The 17416-nt window shown below is 56.8% G+C and overlaps 1 protein-coding gene across 1 annotated transcript in view; it reads left to right on the forward strand.

Moving 5' to 3' along the window:
* Positions 1–990: 990 nt before the first annotated feature.
* GPR137B (G protein-coupled receptor 137B) overlaps positions 991–17416 on the forward strand; it is a 45480-nt gene continuing 29054 nt past the window's right edge. The window contains exons 1-3 of the mRNA XM_045537034.1: positions 991–1140; positions 2915–3229; positions 4051–4935. Coding sequence (XP_045392990.1) covers positions 991–1140; positions 2915–3229; positions 4051–4935 — 1350 coding nt within the window. The remainder of the gene's footprint in view (positions 1141–2914; positions 3230–4050; positions 4936–17416) is intronic.

Genomic DNA, 17416 nt, shown 5'->3' on the forward strand with positions numbered 1-17416 from the left:
ATAGACCTTCTCACCATGGAACGCACAGGCACAACTGTAAGAGTTCTTTGTCAAATAACTACGTTCGTTTTGAGAAAAAGACGTGGCTTGCTACTGGGCTCCAGAAAAGACCGAGGGCCCGATCAAGGAGATGCAAGTACCGTGCACTCTGAGCTGCCTGTCTTGGGCCAGATGTTATCTGGATCCATCAAGCCACCAAATCCGGTTCACCAAAGATCCAGCTGCACTGGGGATTCTCAGCATTCCGGCGGGTGAGTCAATGCGCCCTGTGGATGTGAGTCCCATCTGTCCCCAGCTGGCCCGCTGCTTGTTCAATGGGCTCGTGGACACAGAGACCACACGTTTTTAACAATCTGGACTTCCCCTCCCGTCACCCGCCAACTCTGAGCCTCCCTAAAAGTACCAAACTCGTGGGAGGTCCCGAGAGCCACCTGCAAGTAGATTACATGGACCTCTCTAATCATGGCGGATATCAGCAATTTGTCTTCACTGGAACAGACAACGCTTCTGAACTTGGATTGACCTTCCTTGCCCACCACGCCGGCTGCGCTGTCATCCTTGGGCTTTCCAAATGCCTTGTTCATCATCCCGGCGTCCCACACGATATTGCTTTTGACTAAGGACCTCACTTTACACTGAAAGGAGAAATGAAGTGGCCCAATTTCTGTCCCTCAGTAGCAGCTGGCCTTATAGAATGGTGAGAGCACCAATTGCAGACTTAGTTACGTGCCTGCAGGAAGACAGTGCCTGGAAATGCAGTGTCACTGTCCTACAGTATATAGAATCTCTTCTGATCCCAAAGCTGATGCATGGCGCTCTCTGTCCTGCAGTCAGAATACATGACAATGGGAACCAAGAGAACAGCGCCTCTCACTAGTACAGCCAACGATTTACTTGCAATTCTTGTCTTTCTGTTCCTTCCCCTCTGGGCTCTGCTAGTTTGAAGGTCTTAGTACCCAAGGAGAAATTCTTCCACCTGGGGATTCAAGCATGGATTCCATTGAAGTGGAAACTGAGACCCTGGCTATTTCAGACGCCTCATGCCAGTGGGTGAACTGCAAAAAGTATTATAGTGTCGGCTGGGATGACAGAGACAACCAAAGGGAAAATGGGTTGCGGTTACGTGATGATCAAAAGGAGGCGAGTAGGTAAAATCCAGTCACGGTCACGCCTCTAGCTACTGGCGTGTCTAATGTCAAACATTAAAAACTCAGATCCTGCAGAAATGAGGGTGACCCCCGATTAGTTGAGATGCCTGATGTAGGGAAAGGGGGATTTTGTGACATGCATTAATGAGTCACAAACATCAATTATAGCTGTATGACCAGCTGCAAAAACAAGAACTCTAACTTCTACTTACATTTTCTTCCTTGCAGTAGCTTATGTGCGCATGTTACATGTCAACTAATTGCCCTTTTCTTGCCATTCCTTTTCCTCTGTTTTATACAGTGATGGATAACTCAATCATTTAGTCCATGAGACACAGAACACTGAGATCGGACAGAATGAGAGGGATGACTGTCACCCAGAGGTCCTGAGCTTGGAGCTCAACACAGAAAATGACGTCCTTTTGGGGGAAGGAGGGAATGTGTTCTGTACGAGGGATATTGCATTTTATTAAGTGGAAGCATCTTTACTGTATATTGCCTTTGTTTTCAGAATTGTGAGGATGGGAAGGAGCATGTTTGACACCGGGTAGCCAAACGGGCGGACTGTTGCAGACATTTGGCATTCTTTCCAGCTGCTTTGAAGGTGCGTAAAGATCACCTGCTCTAATTACAGAATCATGACTTTTAGCTGTGCGCAATGCCATGTGGAAATAAAACTACCTTTCCCAGTCTTTCTTATAACTAGCTGACTAAGGTAATTAAGTTCTACCAACGAGCTAACCGTGGATACAGCACGTGATACTTCTGGGAAGGTTCCAGAAACCGAAGAGGATAAGTGCCTTTTATTCCTCCGTTGTTCCTCCTAATGCCAGCCTGGGATGCGGACACAATGGTGGGAGAGTCCGCAGCCACCTTCCATCATGAGGATGGAACAGAGCCCACGCACAGTGGAGGAGAAACATCAGAGCTTGGATCTCTGATAACAAACTATATTCCTTCAGTGTAATAAAATGTATATAGATTTTTTTTTTCAACGTGTCAGAAAAGACACCAACAAACAAGGCATAGTTTCTACCTTAAGGAAACGTATTAACAAGTGGGGGTGACCAACAAGTATGCACACAGGTGAAGCACCTAGCCTGACCCTGAGTGTGGTGGCCGGTGTGGTCTGGAAGGGGTCTCTGCAGGAAATAACACCCTTACAGAGCAAGTGGATTTGGCCAGTTTTTGGAGGAAGTTGTTGGCCTAGGGGAGTTGAGAGGTGTTAAATGACACTGCCTAACACCTCTTAAGAGCTAGGTCAGGGAAGTAAACCTGGGTAGGACTTTGGACTTTACCCTCAGAACAGTGAGTAGCAAGTGAAGGGAAGTAAGCATGGCTGTTACTGGGTCAGACGGATTCTCTAGAAAGATCATCCCAGCTGCTCTGAGCAGAACTGATCGAGCCAATTGAGTATTTGCTCTTGAATAGCAACGGGGAGAGAGGGAAAGGATTAGAAAAACTAGAACAGGCGCTGGACACTAAAGGCACGCTGGGCCCCGAGGAATCACCTGGAATATATTGGGAGTGGCGTAAACACGAATTCCGAGGAAAGGCCAGCGTGGATTCAGGCTCCTCCAGATCCTCTTCAGGAAAAAGAACACACAGTTAGGCACAAAGTGGAGTATTAATTTAAGATGAGAAAAGAAATCACAAGAAAGTACTGGAGCCTTGGAAATTCCAGTTTCTTCCCTTTACCCAAACTGCTTGGCTAGCAATGCTTCCAGAAGGCAGCCTGGCTTCCTCTCTGCCCAACGCGTCCCAAGTCCCAGCGCAAGCGCAGCGTGGTGCCCCGGGGCAAAAACCAACCCAACTTCACCGCCTCCGGGAGCGGCCGTGACCCGCTCGGAACGGCGAAGGACAAGGGCTCCCGGGCGCGCGGAGAGACCACCGACGGGGCGCGCCGTCCCCGGCCCGCTTCGCTCTCCTCTCCAGCCCGGGGGGCTCCATCCGCGGACCCGCCGCCCGCGCGCGTCCCGGCACCGCCGCGTCGCTGGGCGCACGGCGGGGACCTCGGGCCAAAGCCGTGCCGCCTACCCCGAGACCCGGGCGCAGTCGCGGGGACCGTCCGCTTGCTTACTGTGAGCATAGAAACCTGAGCTCAAAAACGCAAACCCTGTCTTTGGCGTTTCTGGATTTAGAAATAAGCATCAGTCCAGACGCCGGGCAGTGCGTGGCCACAGAGCCGTCAAGTTTTATTTTTAAGGGGGGGAGGAACTTGCAATGTCTGTATTGTTGTTCTTTTTTTTAAAGAATTAACTTCTGCAAAACAAGTCATCAGCAGAACGAGCGAGGCTGGGAACACGGTCCCCAGGGCGGCGCGGGGACGGGGCGGGCAGTCCTCTGGCGCGCGGTGCGGGGGTCGGTCCTAGGGTGGGGGTTGGGTGGGCGGTCCCGGGGCGCGCGGTGCGGGGGTCGGTCCCCGGGTGGGGGTTGGGTGGGCGGTCCCGGGACGCGCGGTGCGGGGGTCGGTCCCCGGGTGGGGGTTGGGTGGGCGGTCCCGGGGCGCGCGGTGCGGGGGTCGGTCCCCGGGTGGGGGTTGGGTGGGCGGTCCCGGGGTGCGCATTGCGGGGGTCGGTCCTAGGGTGGGGGTTGGGTGGGCGGTCCCGGGGTGCGCGGTGCGGGGGTCGGTCCTAGGGTGGGGGTTGGGTGGGCAGTGCCGGGGCGCGCAGTGCGGGCGTCGGTCCCCGGGTGGGGGTTGGGTGGGCGGTCCCGGGGTGCGCAGTGCGGGGGTCGGTCCTAGGGTGGGGGTTGGGTGGGCGGTCCCGGGGCGCGCGGTGCGGGGGTCGGTCCCCGGGTGGGGGTTGGGTGGGCGGTCCCGGGGCGCGCGGTGCGGGGGTCGGTCCTAGGGTGGGGGTTGGGTGGGCGGTCCCGGGGTGCGCAGTGCGGGGGTCGGTCCTAGGGTGGGGGTTGGGTGGGCGGTCCCAGGGTGCGCAGTGCGGGGGTCGGTCCCCGGGTGGGGGTTGGGTGGGCGGTCACGGGGCGCGCAGTGCGGGGGTCGGTGCCGGGTGGGGGTTGGGTGGGCGGTCCTGGGGCGCGCAGTGCGGGAGTCGGTGCGGAGAACGCGCCGGGCGGGGGCGCGCGGTGCGGGAGCGCGCGGCGTGGCGCCGGGGTGGGCCGGGGGGCGCGCGGGGGGCGCGCAGGCCGGGGGCGGGGGCGCGCGGGGCGGGGCGGGCCGCAGCCGGCGGGGCGGGGCGGGGGGCGCGCGGGGGCGGCGGGCGCGGCGCCGCCAATCGCAGACGGAGGCCGCCCCAGTGAATCATGTGGTGCCGGGGAGGAAGTGCGGCTTGTTTTCTTCCCTCCAGTCTCCCGGCTGCAGGCGGAGCGCGATGCGCGGAGACCCCCGCGGGGGCGGCGGTGGCCGCGAGCCCCGGTGACGCCGGAGCGACCCCGGCCGCGCGGCGGCGTCCCGGGCCCGATGGAGGCCCCGGCGTGGGTCCCGGTCCGCAATGACTCCCTGCAGCCCACGCTGACCCCCGCCGTGCCCCCCTACGTGAAGCTCGGCCTCACGGTCGTCTACACCGTGTTCTACGCGCTGCTCTTCGCGTTCATCTACGTGCAGCTCTGGCTGGTGCTGCGCTACCGGCACAAGCGGCTCAGCTACCAGAGCGTCTTCCTCTTCCTCTGCCTCTCCTGGGCCTCCCTGCGCACCGTCCTCTTCTCCTTCTACTTCAAGGACTTCGTGGCGGCCAATTCGCTCAGCCCCTTCGTCTTCTGGCTGCTCTACTGCTTCCCGGTGTGCCTGCAGTTCTTCACGCTCACGCTGATGAACTTGTACTTCGCGCAGGTGAGTCGCGGGCGCCGGAGGGCTCATCGCGGGGCCCGAGAGAGGAGGACGAGGCCCTGGCTCCGGGCTCGTGTGACCGGGTCCTGCCGGCGGGCCTTTGTCTTAGGTGACCCCCTCCCGTTCCCGGAGGAGGGAGGCCACCGGTCACTCGCACCGTCCAGTGGGCACCGGGCGCCTCCCTGGGCGCGGGGCGACGCGGCAGCGTCTGCACACCCCTGGGGCCGGGACTGCTGGAAGCCGTGCCCACCAGGGAGGCCCCAACGCTAGCATTTCCCCTCTGTCCCATGTCACCTACTCCCTGGCCTGGGCAGGCCATCTGCCTGGTGGCCTCCAGGTTTGGGCCAGGCCAGGCCTCCCCCCTTTTTTTCTGAGTGATGGCAGGGTGGAACTGTCCTGATTTGGATGAGATGTTTTGAAGCTCTGGCTTAGGATCTCAGCTGAACTGCGACTTGCTAATTCACTCCTCCGGATTGCTGAACAGCATTCTAGGGTAACACCCAGCCCCGAGCTGCGGCAACCGGAGATCGGGCGGTACTGTCTGAGCTCATCTCACAGGCCCTAGGAAAAAGCCATAAAAGTTGACCGGGACTTTTTTACAGACACACAAAAATGGTTTTACGAGGCATGTTATTAATGAGAGCAGGGGAGAGCGTGTGAAGTGACTTGGCCGCTTCTTTACCGGTCGGTGGTGGTTGGCTTAGTGAGAACACAGTAATTGTAAAAGCGCTTTGCAAATACTTTGGAAAGCATTGCACGGAGGTTTAGTAACACGGTGTTCTCATCGTGGTCATCTCCGATTCCCATTAGCTTTCTGAGCACTAAGATGTCCATTATCACTAGAACTCTGCCCAAGGGGCAGGTGCCAACTGTGTCACCTGGTGAGGGTAATTTAAGAGCTGTCTGATGAGCAGAGGCGCCAGGCAACCAGGCATCTTATTTTTTATAACAATGTCTCTAGTTCTCAAAAGAAACCGTCATTGATTAAAAGAAAGAAAAAAAGGCCGGGTGCAGTGGCTCACACCTGTAACCCCAGCACTCTGGGAGGCCGAGGCTGGTGGATCGCTTGAGCCCAGGAGTTTGAGGTTGCTGTGAGCTAGGCTGACGCCACGGCACTCTAGCCCGGGCAACAGAGTGAGACTCTGTCTCAAAAAAAAAAAAAAAAAGAAAGAAAGAAAGAAAGGTAGAAAAAGAATTGCCCTGGTATAGTGGGAGCAATGGATTGAAAATTTGGAGCAGACACTTTTGGCTAAAAATTAGCATGTGTAATATTTAGTTGATATTATAATCTTGTAAAAATGGGCCTTACAAGTCAGAGCCTTCTCATTAAGTCCGGCGTATCAGCATATTTTCCAGTCTGAGAGTAATGTGTATTGTCTCTCCAAATGCTGCTTTTGAACCTGCAAACCAGTTCAGGCAGTTGGCTGCATTGCAGACAGACACTGGGGCTTTGTCACTGAATCCAAACGGGGTGGTTCCAGCGAGATGCAAAAGTCACGCTAAGTTGGTGTAACCCCAAGACTGTGGCACTGGTAATATTGCACATTGAGATCTTTATTCTCAACTCTTTCTGAGAGAAAAACAAAAAGGAGAGTGTAGGGAACTGCCGTGGCGCTCTGGAAATCACATGCACATTCTGAACTTAGAGCCGGATTAGGGGCAGGGCCGCGCATTTTCTGCACCATGGGCTGGCTGGTGAGCAAATGCTGAGCAAGGGAAAAAGTGACCAGGCGGACAGAGCCACTCTGGCCGGGAGGCCCAAAGTCACGGTGCTGTCTCCTTTACACCTCCCAGGTCAGTGGGCACCACAGCCGAGGGCGTTTCGCCTGAGGGCACACAGTGGCTGGCAGGAGAAGGTGGCACGGAAAGTGCTGGCATCTCAGACCCTGGCAGGACAGAGTCATTCCTGGCTTCCTGACAAAAACTGTGATGCTTCCGGGGAGTTAGAAAAGGGGTCTGCCCTTTGACCCCAGCCCACCCCCTGCCTCCAATCTCCTCTCTCTTCTCACTCATTCCCTTACCCAGATTCTCAGCCATTGCAATTGCCTAAAGTGGGGAGCTTTAGAATTGCTGCTGTCGGGGCCCCCGTCTCAGACCAAGTAAATCCAATTTAGGGGGCGGGTAGCAGTTAACGATTAAGAAGTACATACTGTTGCTGGGCACAGTTGTAAGCAATTTGTATCATTTACTTTCACAACAACCCTCCAAAGAAAGTCCTGCTGTTGTTCCCATTTTGCAGAGAAGGAAACTGAGGCTCAGAGAGGTTATGAAGGACTTGCTCAAGGTCACACTGGCTGTGTATGGTGGAGCCAGGATTCACACCCACATCTGTGGCTTGTCAGTGTGAGGCTTGTCCTCTATGGTAGAGTATTGGAAATCTCTTACGAGGGCATAACTCTCTGCATGTAACACCTTGTGCTCCAGGAGCTTAAGATTGAGTTGGAGACATACAAAGTATGCGACACAGTTAAGTCACAAGTGCGACCTATGTCCTCAGAGAGGAAGTGGGTCCCAGGGCTAGGTGGGAAGGAGGAGAGGGCGGTGGGAAGACAGCAGCAGGACAGAGGTTTGAAATTGGGAGTGAACTGGAAGGCCGGAGGTCCAGCAGGTGGAGGAAGCTTTTTTCTGTCCTTGTCGGGTCCTTCATGCCAGGCGCTGTGCCTAGGACTTACGTACTCAGCCGCCCTGAGGACCCATAAGGAGGGTGCTGTTACTCTCCCCACTGAGGCTCCGAGAGATAAGGACACTTGTCACACAGTGCCCTGTGGCCCCTCACTCTGTGAGGTGGCCGTGGGTCGGTCCTGTCCCCCTCAGTCCCATTGCCCCCGGCTGACGCCTCCCTCCAGCCCTGCCCCCCTAATGCACACATCTCAGGTGACCTGAGCCTGCCTCAGTTTGATCCACTTTCTTTCCAAATCACTGCTTTTTAAGTTCTGCTAGGCTAAGTCGCTCTTTCCACTCCCAGTGACCTCTCAGACGGATCTTACAGCTTTCTAGTCATACTCGGTTATTAAATCTTCCTGTCCAATTTAAAGCTCGTCTCCTGACCCCGTCCTGGGCAAGCCAGGCTTCACGTCCCGGGGCCTGGCTTCAAGGGTGTGTCCTGCCCTGTGCTCTTGGCCTCTGCCCCTCCGTCTTCCCGGCTGGCCAGGGGAGTGACACGTCGTCCCATGGCTCCCAGCATGTCAGCCTCTGGTCTCTCCCGGCTCTGCCTCTGTGGGTGACTCTGCCATGTGGCTGTGTTTACATGGTGGGCTCCACATTCCTCCTGGCCCCCTCTGCCGTCTCCCTTCTGTCGCAGTCCCTTCTTCGAGTGGGGCGGCCACACGGCTTTAGGCCCCGTTTCTGACTCTGTTCCTTTTCTCTTGAAGCCCAGCATCATGGAAGCCCCCCACTCCCACGTGGCCACACCAGTGATCGGCTGGGTGCCCACCCAGTATCTTCTGGGCCCGCCCCCCTGGCCCCTTGCACTCCCTGCCTGCCGAGGGGCCCTCCCCTGCAGAGACCCCAGGTGGAAGCACACACCACCCTCCAGGGCGCAGGTCGGCACCCACCGGGGCTCCGTCTCCAAACCTGCTTTGCTCTGGTAGCTGGACCCGCTGGCCCTGCACGTCCCCAGCCTGGCAAGCCTCCGCCCGGCGCCTTTCTTCCTAACCCCCGTGAGTGGTTCCCGTGTGGCTTTGTCCCCAGTGACCTGGGCGGAGGTGGTCTCCTGCCGGCCGGCCACTGGCTCTTGCTGTCCGTCTCCGCTCTCCTCCTCCTCCTGGTGTCGCCCGGGAAGGTGGGGAGGCAGCTGGGGGACAGGTTCTGCTAACCCCAAGCGCCCTCTGTATCCCTGTCTACCTGTTTGGCCCCAGATCCTTGGGACTTTTCGGAACACAGAGTGTTGTGCACCTGTTGTTGGCAGCTGTGGTTCCTTGTGCCAACTCGGGTACAGCTGGGCTCCCACTCAGCTCCCTGCTGCACCCGGAAGTGGAAGGACCCAGGTCCTGCTCTAAGCACCATGTCAATTGCCTTTTTCATGGGGCTGAGGGTGGGGGAGGGGTGCAGGACCCTGAAACCCAAGGCCTGCGGGGGTGTCTGCTCACGAGGTGCTATGGTGCCCTCCGACTCCAGGTTTTAGGGTGCAGGCGGCAGCCCCTGGGTGGAGCGGGCCTGTGCACAGGGTGGTGTGGCAGGGGCTCGGCGACACCTGGGCGGCCACCTGTCCCAGCCGTTCCCCGTCCCGATGATCAGCCTGGAACTCAGACTCGAGGTTCCTGCACTTGTTTGAATGGAACAGGCTGGTCCAGCCTCATCCCGAGCCCTGTGACAAACTCCTGCCGTGTCAGCCGGTGGTTCTCGGAAGGAAATGGAGAAGTCAGTCCTCCCGATGGGGGACAGGCGCTGCCCCGGGAACTGAGAACTCGCCGCGCCTTAGAGGGCAGACGGGGAGCTGGCATTTGTCGGGTCTGGTCTGTTCTGGAACCCGGCTAGGGACTGCCACGTCCCCGCACTCAGCTGCAGCAGGGACGGTTTGTCAGTCACGTGCTGCTGGGGGGGGTGGTGCCAGCTCATGGCTGGGGCTGGAGGGTCACGGAGGGGACCGGGGCTCATCGCGGGCACCGGGCCAGCAAAGGCTGGGGAACTGGCGGTGGGAGGAGGGGGCGCAGAGCTGGTTCAGATCCTGCCTTTGCCCCTAATGTGGGTCCCGTGACCCGTTACTGATCTCTCTGTGCAGAAACTGTAATGCTCCTCCCGCGGGTTGGCGGGGGGTGAAGGAGACGCAGTCTACACGGAATCCCTTTGCTCCTCTTCTGTCCTACCTAAATCAAGGCTCTCACTCTGCATCTCCCAGCAGCCCTGAACCCAGGCTCTTGCTTAGACACCCAGCCACTGTCCTGAAGGTCAGGTCCCGGGGCTGGCCCTGTCCTTTACCAACGCACGGTGCCATCAAAATGACTTTTGCTACCAAGTTAGAACGTTTGTGTTTGTAAAGTGGCAGTGACTCTTGACACAGGGAGAGTACGGCCAGTCAACCGTGCCTAACTGCAGCGTCCGAAACGACAGCGGAAGGCCCTGGAAGGTCCAGCAGCCCAGCCTCTTGTTTTGCACGTGAGCTGGCCAACGTCTAGAGAAGTCAGGGGTCTTGTCCCTGGTCACCCAGCTCGGCATGCGGAGGCAGCTCTTTAGCCAAGAAGTGTTGATCACATCCCTGTCACGTGCCAGGCTGTGATCTAGGAGTTGTGCGGAGGGAAGCGTCTAGGCCTCCTGGTGGTGGTGAAGAAGTGAGACAGACGCTTAGGAAACAGGGCGGTCCAGGGGCGGGGACATGCTGAGCCTGGCCTGTGTCCCCGCACCTGTGGTCTTGGCCCCTGGCACCGGCTCCCTGTGGTCACTTGTGGACTCCCGGCCACCCAGGGCAGGGTGTGCACCTGTGTGTGTGAGGGGGTGGCAGGGTTTCCTCATTGGCATTCGGTCTGCTGTCCCCCTCCCCCCAGCACCTCCCAGGAGGCCGCCGCCTGATTTTACAGCTCAGTTTCCTGAGCTCTTTATTGTCCCTGCCGTCCTGCTTTAGTGTCTCAGACCACCTGAGGGGACCCAGACTGAGGTTAGCATCCTCAGCACTCAGCACGTCTGAAATCCAGCCCCACCGCAGAGGCTGGGCTGAGGCTGCCACCGCCGCCCCTGTCCCCATCAGGCCCCCCCCTCCCCCCGCTGTTGGCACCATGCACTGCAGCGCTTGCAGGCTTTGCTGCGTCATTTTGCTCATCTGCCTTTCCAGGGTCGGACAAGCAGGGACCAGCAGGGACAGGGCACCATCCTAAGGCCGGTGCAGGTTCCCGGGTGAGTTGTAGAGCCCACCCATGGCTGTGTCTGACGGCAGCCGTCCCCCACCCGAGGGCTGCCACCATGTCCCCACTCTGAGCCCCCAGGGCAGGGGTGGGCTCAGGGAGGGGAGGGCTGCCCAGAGAAAAACAGCAACAGGATGGAAGGTTCCTCAGCAGAATCTCACTGCGAGCTCCTTAGGGTTTTGCAAACAGCAAAGTCATGTGAGTCCAAGAGCTGCTCTGGTCAGGCTGTTCCTGCCTTCCCCGTGAGAGGAGGACAGCCGCTTCCTGGCTCGCGGCCTGCCCCTGTCCTGACATGCCGGCGGCCAGTTCTCTCGGGACACAAACAGCTTCCGCAGACGGTTCAGACAGTACCTGGGACCACAGGCATTCCCTGCGGTCTGCAAAGGCTCTTAAATATTTCACTTTTTATTGATCCTGTGGCTGAAGTGTAGAGTCAGTTAACCTGTGAGGACAGAGGAAGCCCAAATAGTGCTGCTCTGCACGTGGGTTGATGTCCTCAAGCTCGCCCGACAAAAGGCTGCTAGAGAGGAAGTCCGGCGGGCTAGATTTTAGGCCTGAGAACCACAAGTGGTCTCTGTCGCATCTCCCGTTTTCTTTTTAAACAACCCTTTAAAATGGTGAAAAACCATTCTGAGCTCACAGCCTGTGGGGTAGACGACTCAGCCTGTGGGCTGTCGTTTGCCAACCGCCGGGTTAGGACACACCCAGTGATTGTCACCGAGACCCTCCCTCCACTACCGCTTTTGTTCTGTTAGTTTTGCTGGGGCAGGTCCTTCAGGGAAGTCAGGAATAGGCTTTGACTTCTCTCATGATTCACAGAGTGTCACCCATTCGGTGCATAAACCAACAGTGATCACCTACACACAGGTGTCTGGGATCAGAGATACCAAGTTGGGACTTTGGCCCCAAAGGGCCATGGTCTATCGGGAAGGACAGACATAAGCAGAAATGAGAGTGCAGTGGGCCACCTGCACCCAGGGCTCACAGCAGGGACCCACTGCCTGGCCTGGGGACATGATCTTGATGTCATGTGATTTTGTCATCTGCTCCCTCCCCCCCCCATTTTTAAATGGCACATACACCTGCTGGGTCACACAGTCTGCAAAACACAGGGTGAAAATCCACACACACGATGGAATCGGCTTCCTGGGCTGTCCCCTACTTCACATGCTACTTTCCCTGGCGTCCTGGACCTCATAGCTGTCCGAGGTCACATTGTCCCATGAGAGTGTTGTGACGGTCCGTTGCGATGCATGACTGGTGGCAGGTAAGGAGAGAAGTGGGCAGGGTGTGACAACTCTGGCTCACCGTGGGCCAGGCCCCCTCAGGACCACACTCCTTTCCCGGGAAACAGCACACATCTGTCCCGGCCAGAGGTCCTTGTCCTCCCAGCTTCCACAGAGCAACACAAGGACTCATTTCATTCATTCAACAAGTATTTTTTTTTTAATTAAAAAAAAAAAAATCTTCCACTGGGGTGAAATTGACATGACATAAAATTAAAACCATTTAATACGTGCCATTTAGTGGCATCGAGTACATTCACAATATTCTGCAACTGTCACCTCTAGCTAGTCCCAGAACATTTTCATCACCCCAGAAAGTATAACCATTAAACAGTCACTCGCCATCCGTGTCACCTCAAGCCCCTGGCAGCCACCCGTCTGTTTTCCGTCTCTGTGGATTTCTGTATTCCAGATATTTCGTTTCAAAGGAGTCGTGCGATATGTATCCTTTCAGTCTGGCTGCTTTCACTTAGCATAGCGTTTTGAGGTTCATCCACATTGTCGCGTGTATCAGAACATTGTTCCTCCGGGTGGCTGAAGATTATTGCACTGTGGGGATAGACATTTTGTTTATCCATTCATCCATCGATGGGCATTTAGGTGGTTCTGTCGTACACTTTTGACTGCCTGCTGCACGCCAGACACTCTGTAGAATCTGGTTAAGGTCAAGTATTGTTCTTCCCTTCGTGGAACTTAGCATGGAGCAGGGAAAACAGACTTTACGTAAATAATTTCCCCACTGTGGGATTGATGGGCCCATGTTACTTAGTGAGAGTCCTTCTGGTGGTGACACAAAGTGTGAGATGTTTGCAAAGGAAAGTTGGGAGCTTCCTTCATTCCTTCATCTCTGTGATTCTCCCTCTAGCATATGTGCTTTGGAAAAGATCTAGTGGCTTTTGCTGCTATTTAAGTGTAAGTCATAATCCGTTTGCAGTAAACCTTGTTATAATCAAAATAAATCTTACTGCCGTGAAATAAAACTATTTCCCAAAGCCAAGCGTTCGCTTTGAAGAGCTGCCAGTGCTATGGTGGAGGGAAGAGTTCTTGGTTGAAGCTGCTGCCTGTGGTTGGATTTCCACCCGTGTTTGCCCAGTCCTGCGGCGAGAGCCCATTTCTTGGATGCCGTCGGGGGTGAAGGTTTAGACGTCGGTTGACACGGGGTGTCTTCTGACCACAGCTGGATTCTGGGGCGATCCGGCTATTTCCCTGGCTGGTCTTGGGTTGTGCGTGGGGAGCCAGCGTCACAGTCCTGCTCCAGGGTAGGCTGGACCGTGTGGCCTGCCTGGGTTCGTTCTCGGCGGACCCTGGGTCTGGCCCGACATTGGCGTGGAAGGTGGTGCTGGTCAACTCCCCTTCTCACCCCTGGGGGCCATCCACAGTGCGCGGAATCCCTCCTCCCGGGACAGCCAGCCTGGCACAGATCTGACGGCGTCTGTTGTGTCTCCCCAAGTCCTCTCTGCTTAGGGTCAGCCAATCTCAGTTCCTCTCGTTACTACCGATCGATCACAGGTTTGTCCCTCGCCATCCTGGTCCCTGTTCCTGAAGTCCCAACCCGGGGTCCCACGGTGAGCTGGGGACAGTGCCGAGGTCTCACTCCCAGGGAGAGCCACTCTCGGTCATGCCACGTTGCTTCCCCTTGAGGAGGTCCCGGTGGCCTTCTGCCCGTGGCAGGACCCGGGGAGTGTCGTCTAATACCAAACGTGCCCACGAGGGCAGGAGTCCCCAGGAGAGTCTAGAGCCTTAGATCCTCGTCCCTTCTGAAGCGGAATATTCGTGAGTGAGTGAGTGAAAAAAAACTGGGGCATTTTACCTGCCAACTTCTTGTGTAGTTTTTGCATGGTTTGCCAGCAGGGATTGTGCCACGCCGCATGGGACCTTCCTTCACTTTGGGCCCGGCTGGCTAGTTCTTCCCACGGTGAGAATCGCGTCCTCCATGCTTCTAATGTGTCGTTGTATTTAAGTACGTTTGGGACAATTATGGGCAGGTCCCTGGCTGGTAAACTGTGCACTGCAGTTTGTGGCAGAGAACTTAACAAACACCGTCATGATCAGAGTGCCCCGGGCACAGCCCTTGTCGTCCACGAGGCTGCAGAGAGAGAATCCTGGCAGGTGGGATGACCTGTCTCCACCTCTGTGCCCGGCAGCGGGGACCTGCTTGCTCGACAGCCTCTGCCCAGGCCGGGGTCAGGAGGGCAGGAGGGCAGGAGGGCAGGACAGTGCACCTCTGTGACTGAAGCTGGCCCTTGCGCTGGGGCCACCTGTGGGGCTTCGCAGGGCGGAGCTCGCAGGCTGCCCTCTGGGACAGCACCTCATGTCATGGAGCTTTCTAAGGACAAGGCACCTTGATGAATGACTACTAACTTTTTATCTTACGGGTAGACCCTGAGGCCGAGAAAGGTAAACAGAGTTAATCAGGGGCCAGCAAAGCAGCTTCCTGGTGGTCAGACCAGCCTTGTCCCTGAAGCCAGACACTCAGGTGACAAGAGACAGCACAGAGAAACAGAGACACAGAGAGACAGCCTTTAGCACGTCCTTAGGTCGACCCTTGGGAGCTTTCGGATAGGAGGCACGCTCCTTGGGCCACGTACTTGCCAAGTTCAAAGGTGGGGAGTGACACAGTAAAGCCCTGACCCTGGAACCCAGTCACCTCCCTGGGGGCCCCTCACCCTGGCCAGCCTGGGACGCGGCCTGGGCGTACCTTGGCTTCGGGCTACCCCCAGCCGGAATTACCCGGCGTAGTCAGCGTGCTCGATTTTCTCCGTCCACCACCGTGGCTGCAGGACTGGGAGTGGGGCCGCGGTCATCACCCTGGTCCTGAGTCCCTGCAGCTGTGGAAGAAAAGGAAAAACCCTCACCGCAAACACAGCGGCCCTGCCCTTGCCCTTGCCCTTGCTCTTGTCGTCTTGGCCAGTCGACCTCAAGTGCAGATCTCCCTACAGCCACCTGGTATTTTTCCAGGGGACCCTGCAGAAGGGGAGAGAGCCTGTGTCTGGATTGCAGGACGGTGACTGTCCTGTCACCCTGCTCTGGTGCACGTAGAAACACAGACTGGAACAGCTGACTAATGGCTATTGCCCGGGGAGACCGGGGCCTCGGGGTTGGCATCATTTCCCCAATATATCAGGAAGTGGCAGCGCAGAGAGACCACGGGAGCGAATACCGAATGTGTCAGTGGCTCGTAACCTTTCTGAGTATGACAGTTCCCTTTATGGTCGAGAAAGCCCCTGCGATCGCAGCTCAGTAGTTGTGCATTTAGAATCGTGGTTGGGAAACACACGTAAGGACCAAGAAGAGCAGCAGCCGAGGGGCAGCGCACGCTACGTAGCACTTACGGGGTGGCAGGCATTTGTCTCAGTGCTCTGTGTGTATGCATTCGCCCGATCCTCACAGAAACCTGTAAGATGGCTACTGTTATTAGTCTCATTTAACACATGCGGCATTTGAGGCCCAGAGAGGTCAAGTGACTTTTCCAAGATCACACAGCTGATAGTTGGTAGAGCCAGGATTCAAGCCCAGGTCAGCCAGCTCCGGAGTTCATGGTCTTAACCTCCTTTAGGTTTCCCTCTGCTGGAGACGGACGCACAGCCGTGTCCTGTTCATGCAGTGGCAGACACAGTTGTCCCTGTGTATCCGTGGGGGATTGGTTCCAGCACCCCCGAGCTGCCTCAGTCCCTGCATACTCAGGTTTCACACGCTGCAAATACCGTGGTTTCCATCGCATTGGGTTGAAAAAATCCGAGTACAAGTGGACCCGTGCAGTTAAGCCCCTGCTGCTGAAGGCCAGCTGTCGGGTGCGTTAGCGAAAATGCGTGAACTAGAGCCGTGTGTTTCGACATAGACACGTTCCAGACGTAATCGTGGGGGAAGAGAAAGCGGCAGAAGGCTGTGGAAGGTATTGCCACATTTATATGAAGTACAAAGGCCTGCAAGACGGCACTCTGTGAATACACAGGGATGTAGCAAACGTGTAATCTTGCCTGGGTATGAAAACATCAAATTCGGGATAGCGCTTACCGTCCTGGGGGAGGACAGAACCAGGGAGGGGGGGCCTGGGGGCTTCAGCTGTGTCATTTTGATCTGTTAAAAGCCAGACACAGCTGGAGCAAACGTGGAGACGTGTTAAGGCTGGAACCGAGTGGCGGTGCACAGTCACCCGGGGGCAGGACGCAGAGCTGCTTAAGGGTGGGAGGATTGTGGCGTGTCCCCAGAGGGGTGTCAGAGAAGTGGAGACTCCAAGACATGGGTCGTGTTCTGGGGGGATTTGTAAAGCAGAATGGTGCATAGAAAACTTCTGAAGCAACTGCAAGTTAGAGGACCGCAGAGGGTACCTCTTTCGAGTTTCGCTGATGGCACAAGGGACAGTCATAGCCACAGACAGTAGCAGGGGACATTTCTGCCACAAACACCAGCGTGACGCTAGTAAAACCGATCGAGAGCAAATGCCAACTTGGGTTAGCAGTTGAAAAAATAGGCAGTCGGGTTCAAAGCTGGGGAACAAACCAGTGTGACGCGTGACCAGGGTGATTTATTAGGGGGGCGGGCAGGGTTCAGCCGCCGCCTCGGAAGCTTCTCTGCTGCTGTGACACTCGCCGAGCTCGGGGTCCTCCTGTGTCTGAAAGGGTCGGGTGAAAGCCTGGGGTTCCCGAGGGGGTGAGGGGGCCGTGGCCCCTTGTGGGAGAGAAACCTTGCCCGGCCTCCAGCTGGGGGCATCTTGCAGCTGGGCTCAGTCCTGCAGCCGTCACCAGGGGGGGCCAGGGTCACTCACAGCGTCACCCGCTGACGTGTCCTAGGTAGGCCTTGCAAAAGCAGAAGTGATGCGAAAACCGAAAGGAATTTGCCTTTGGGGGGAAAATGCTTTATTTTCATGAGATGACGGACTTTAGGGTTTCTGACGACAGCTGCTGCTGTTTCCTGTTTCTCCTTCAAGCCTGGTCCTGCTGCCCCTGTCCTCGCAGCCCTTTCACCGCCGTGGCGGAAGCCCTGAAAAACCCTGGTGTTTTCAGAGACCGCGTAGACGCCCAAGGCAGGGGCGGGGGAGGAGGAGGGACCCTCCTGCACTCACTGTTCGGTTCCTGATCAAGTTCCCCCAAGAAGCAGCTGGGGCTCCCCCACCCTTCTCCCACCGTTGTTCCCCACGTTCCCCGTGCCCCCCCCCCGCTGCTGCCTCAGTTTCCCCACCCTCCGCTGTGCCCCTGCCCTCCTGCCTCTCCGTGCTCTGCCCACAAGCGTGCTCGCGTCTCCCTGTCTTAAAGCAGGGTCCTTGCAGCCTTGAGGAGGCTCTGTCTCGCATTTCCCAGGCACGCCGTCTTTGAAGAGCAGTTCATGCTCTAGAGTTGACTCACCGCTGCCACTTCCTCCTGCCAG

Source organism: Lemur catta, chromosome 25 (assembly GCF_020740605.2).
Source record: "Lemur catta isolate mLemCat1 chromosome 25, mLemCat1.pri, whole genome shotgun sequence".
NCBI lineage: Eukaryota > Metazoa > Chordata > Mammalia > Primates > Lemuridae > Lemur > Lemur catta.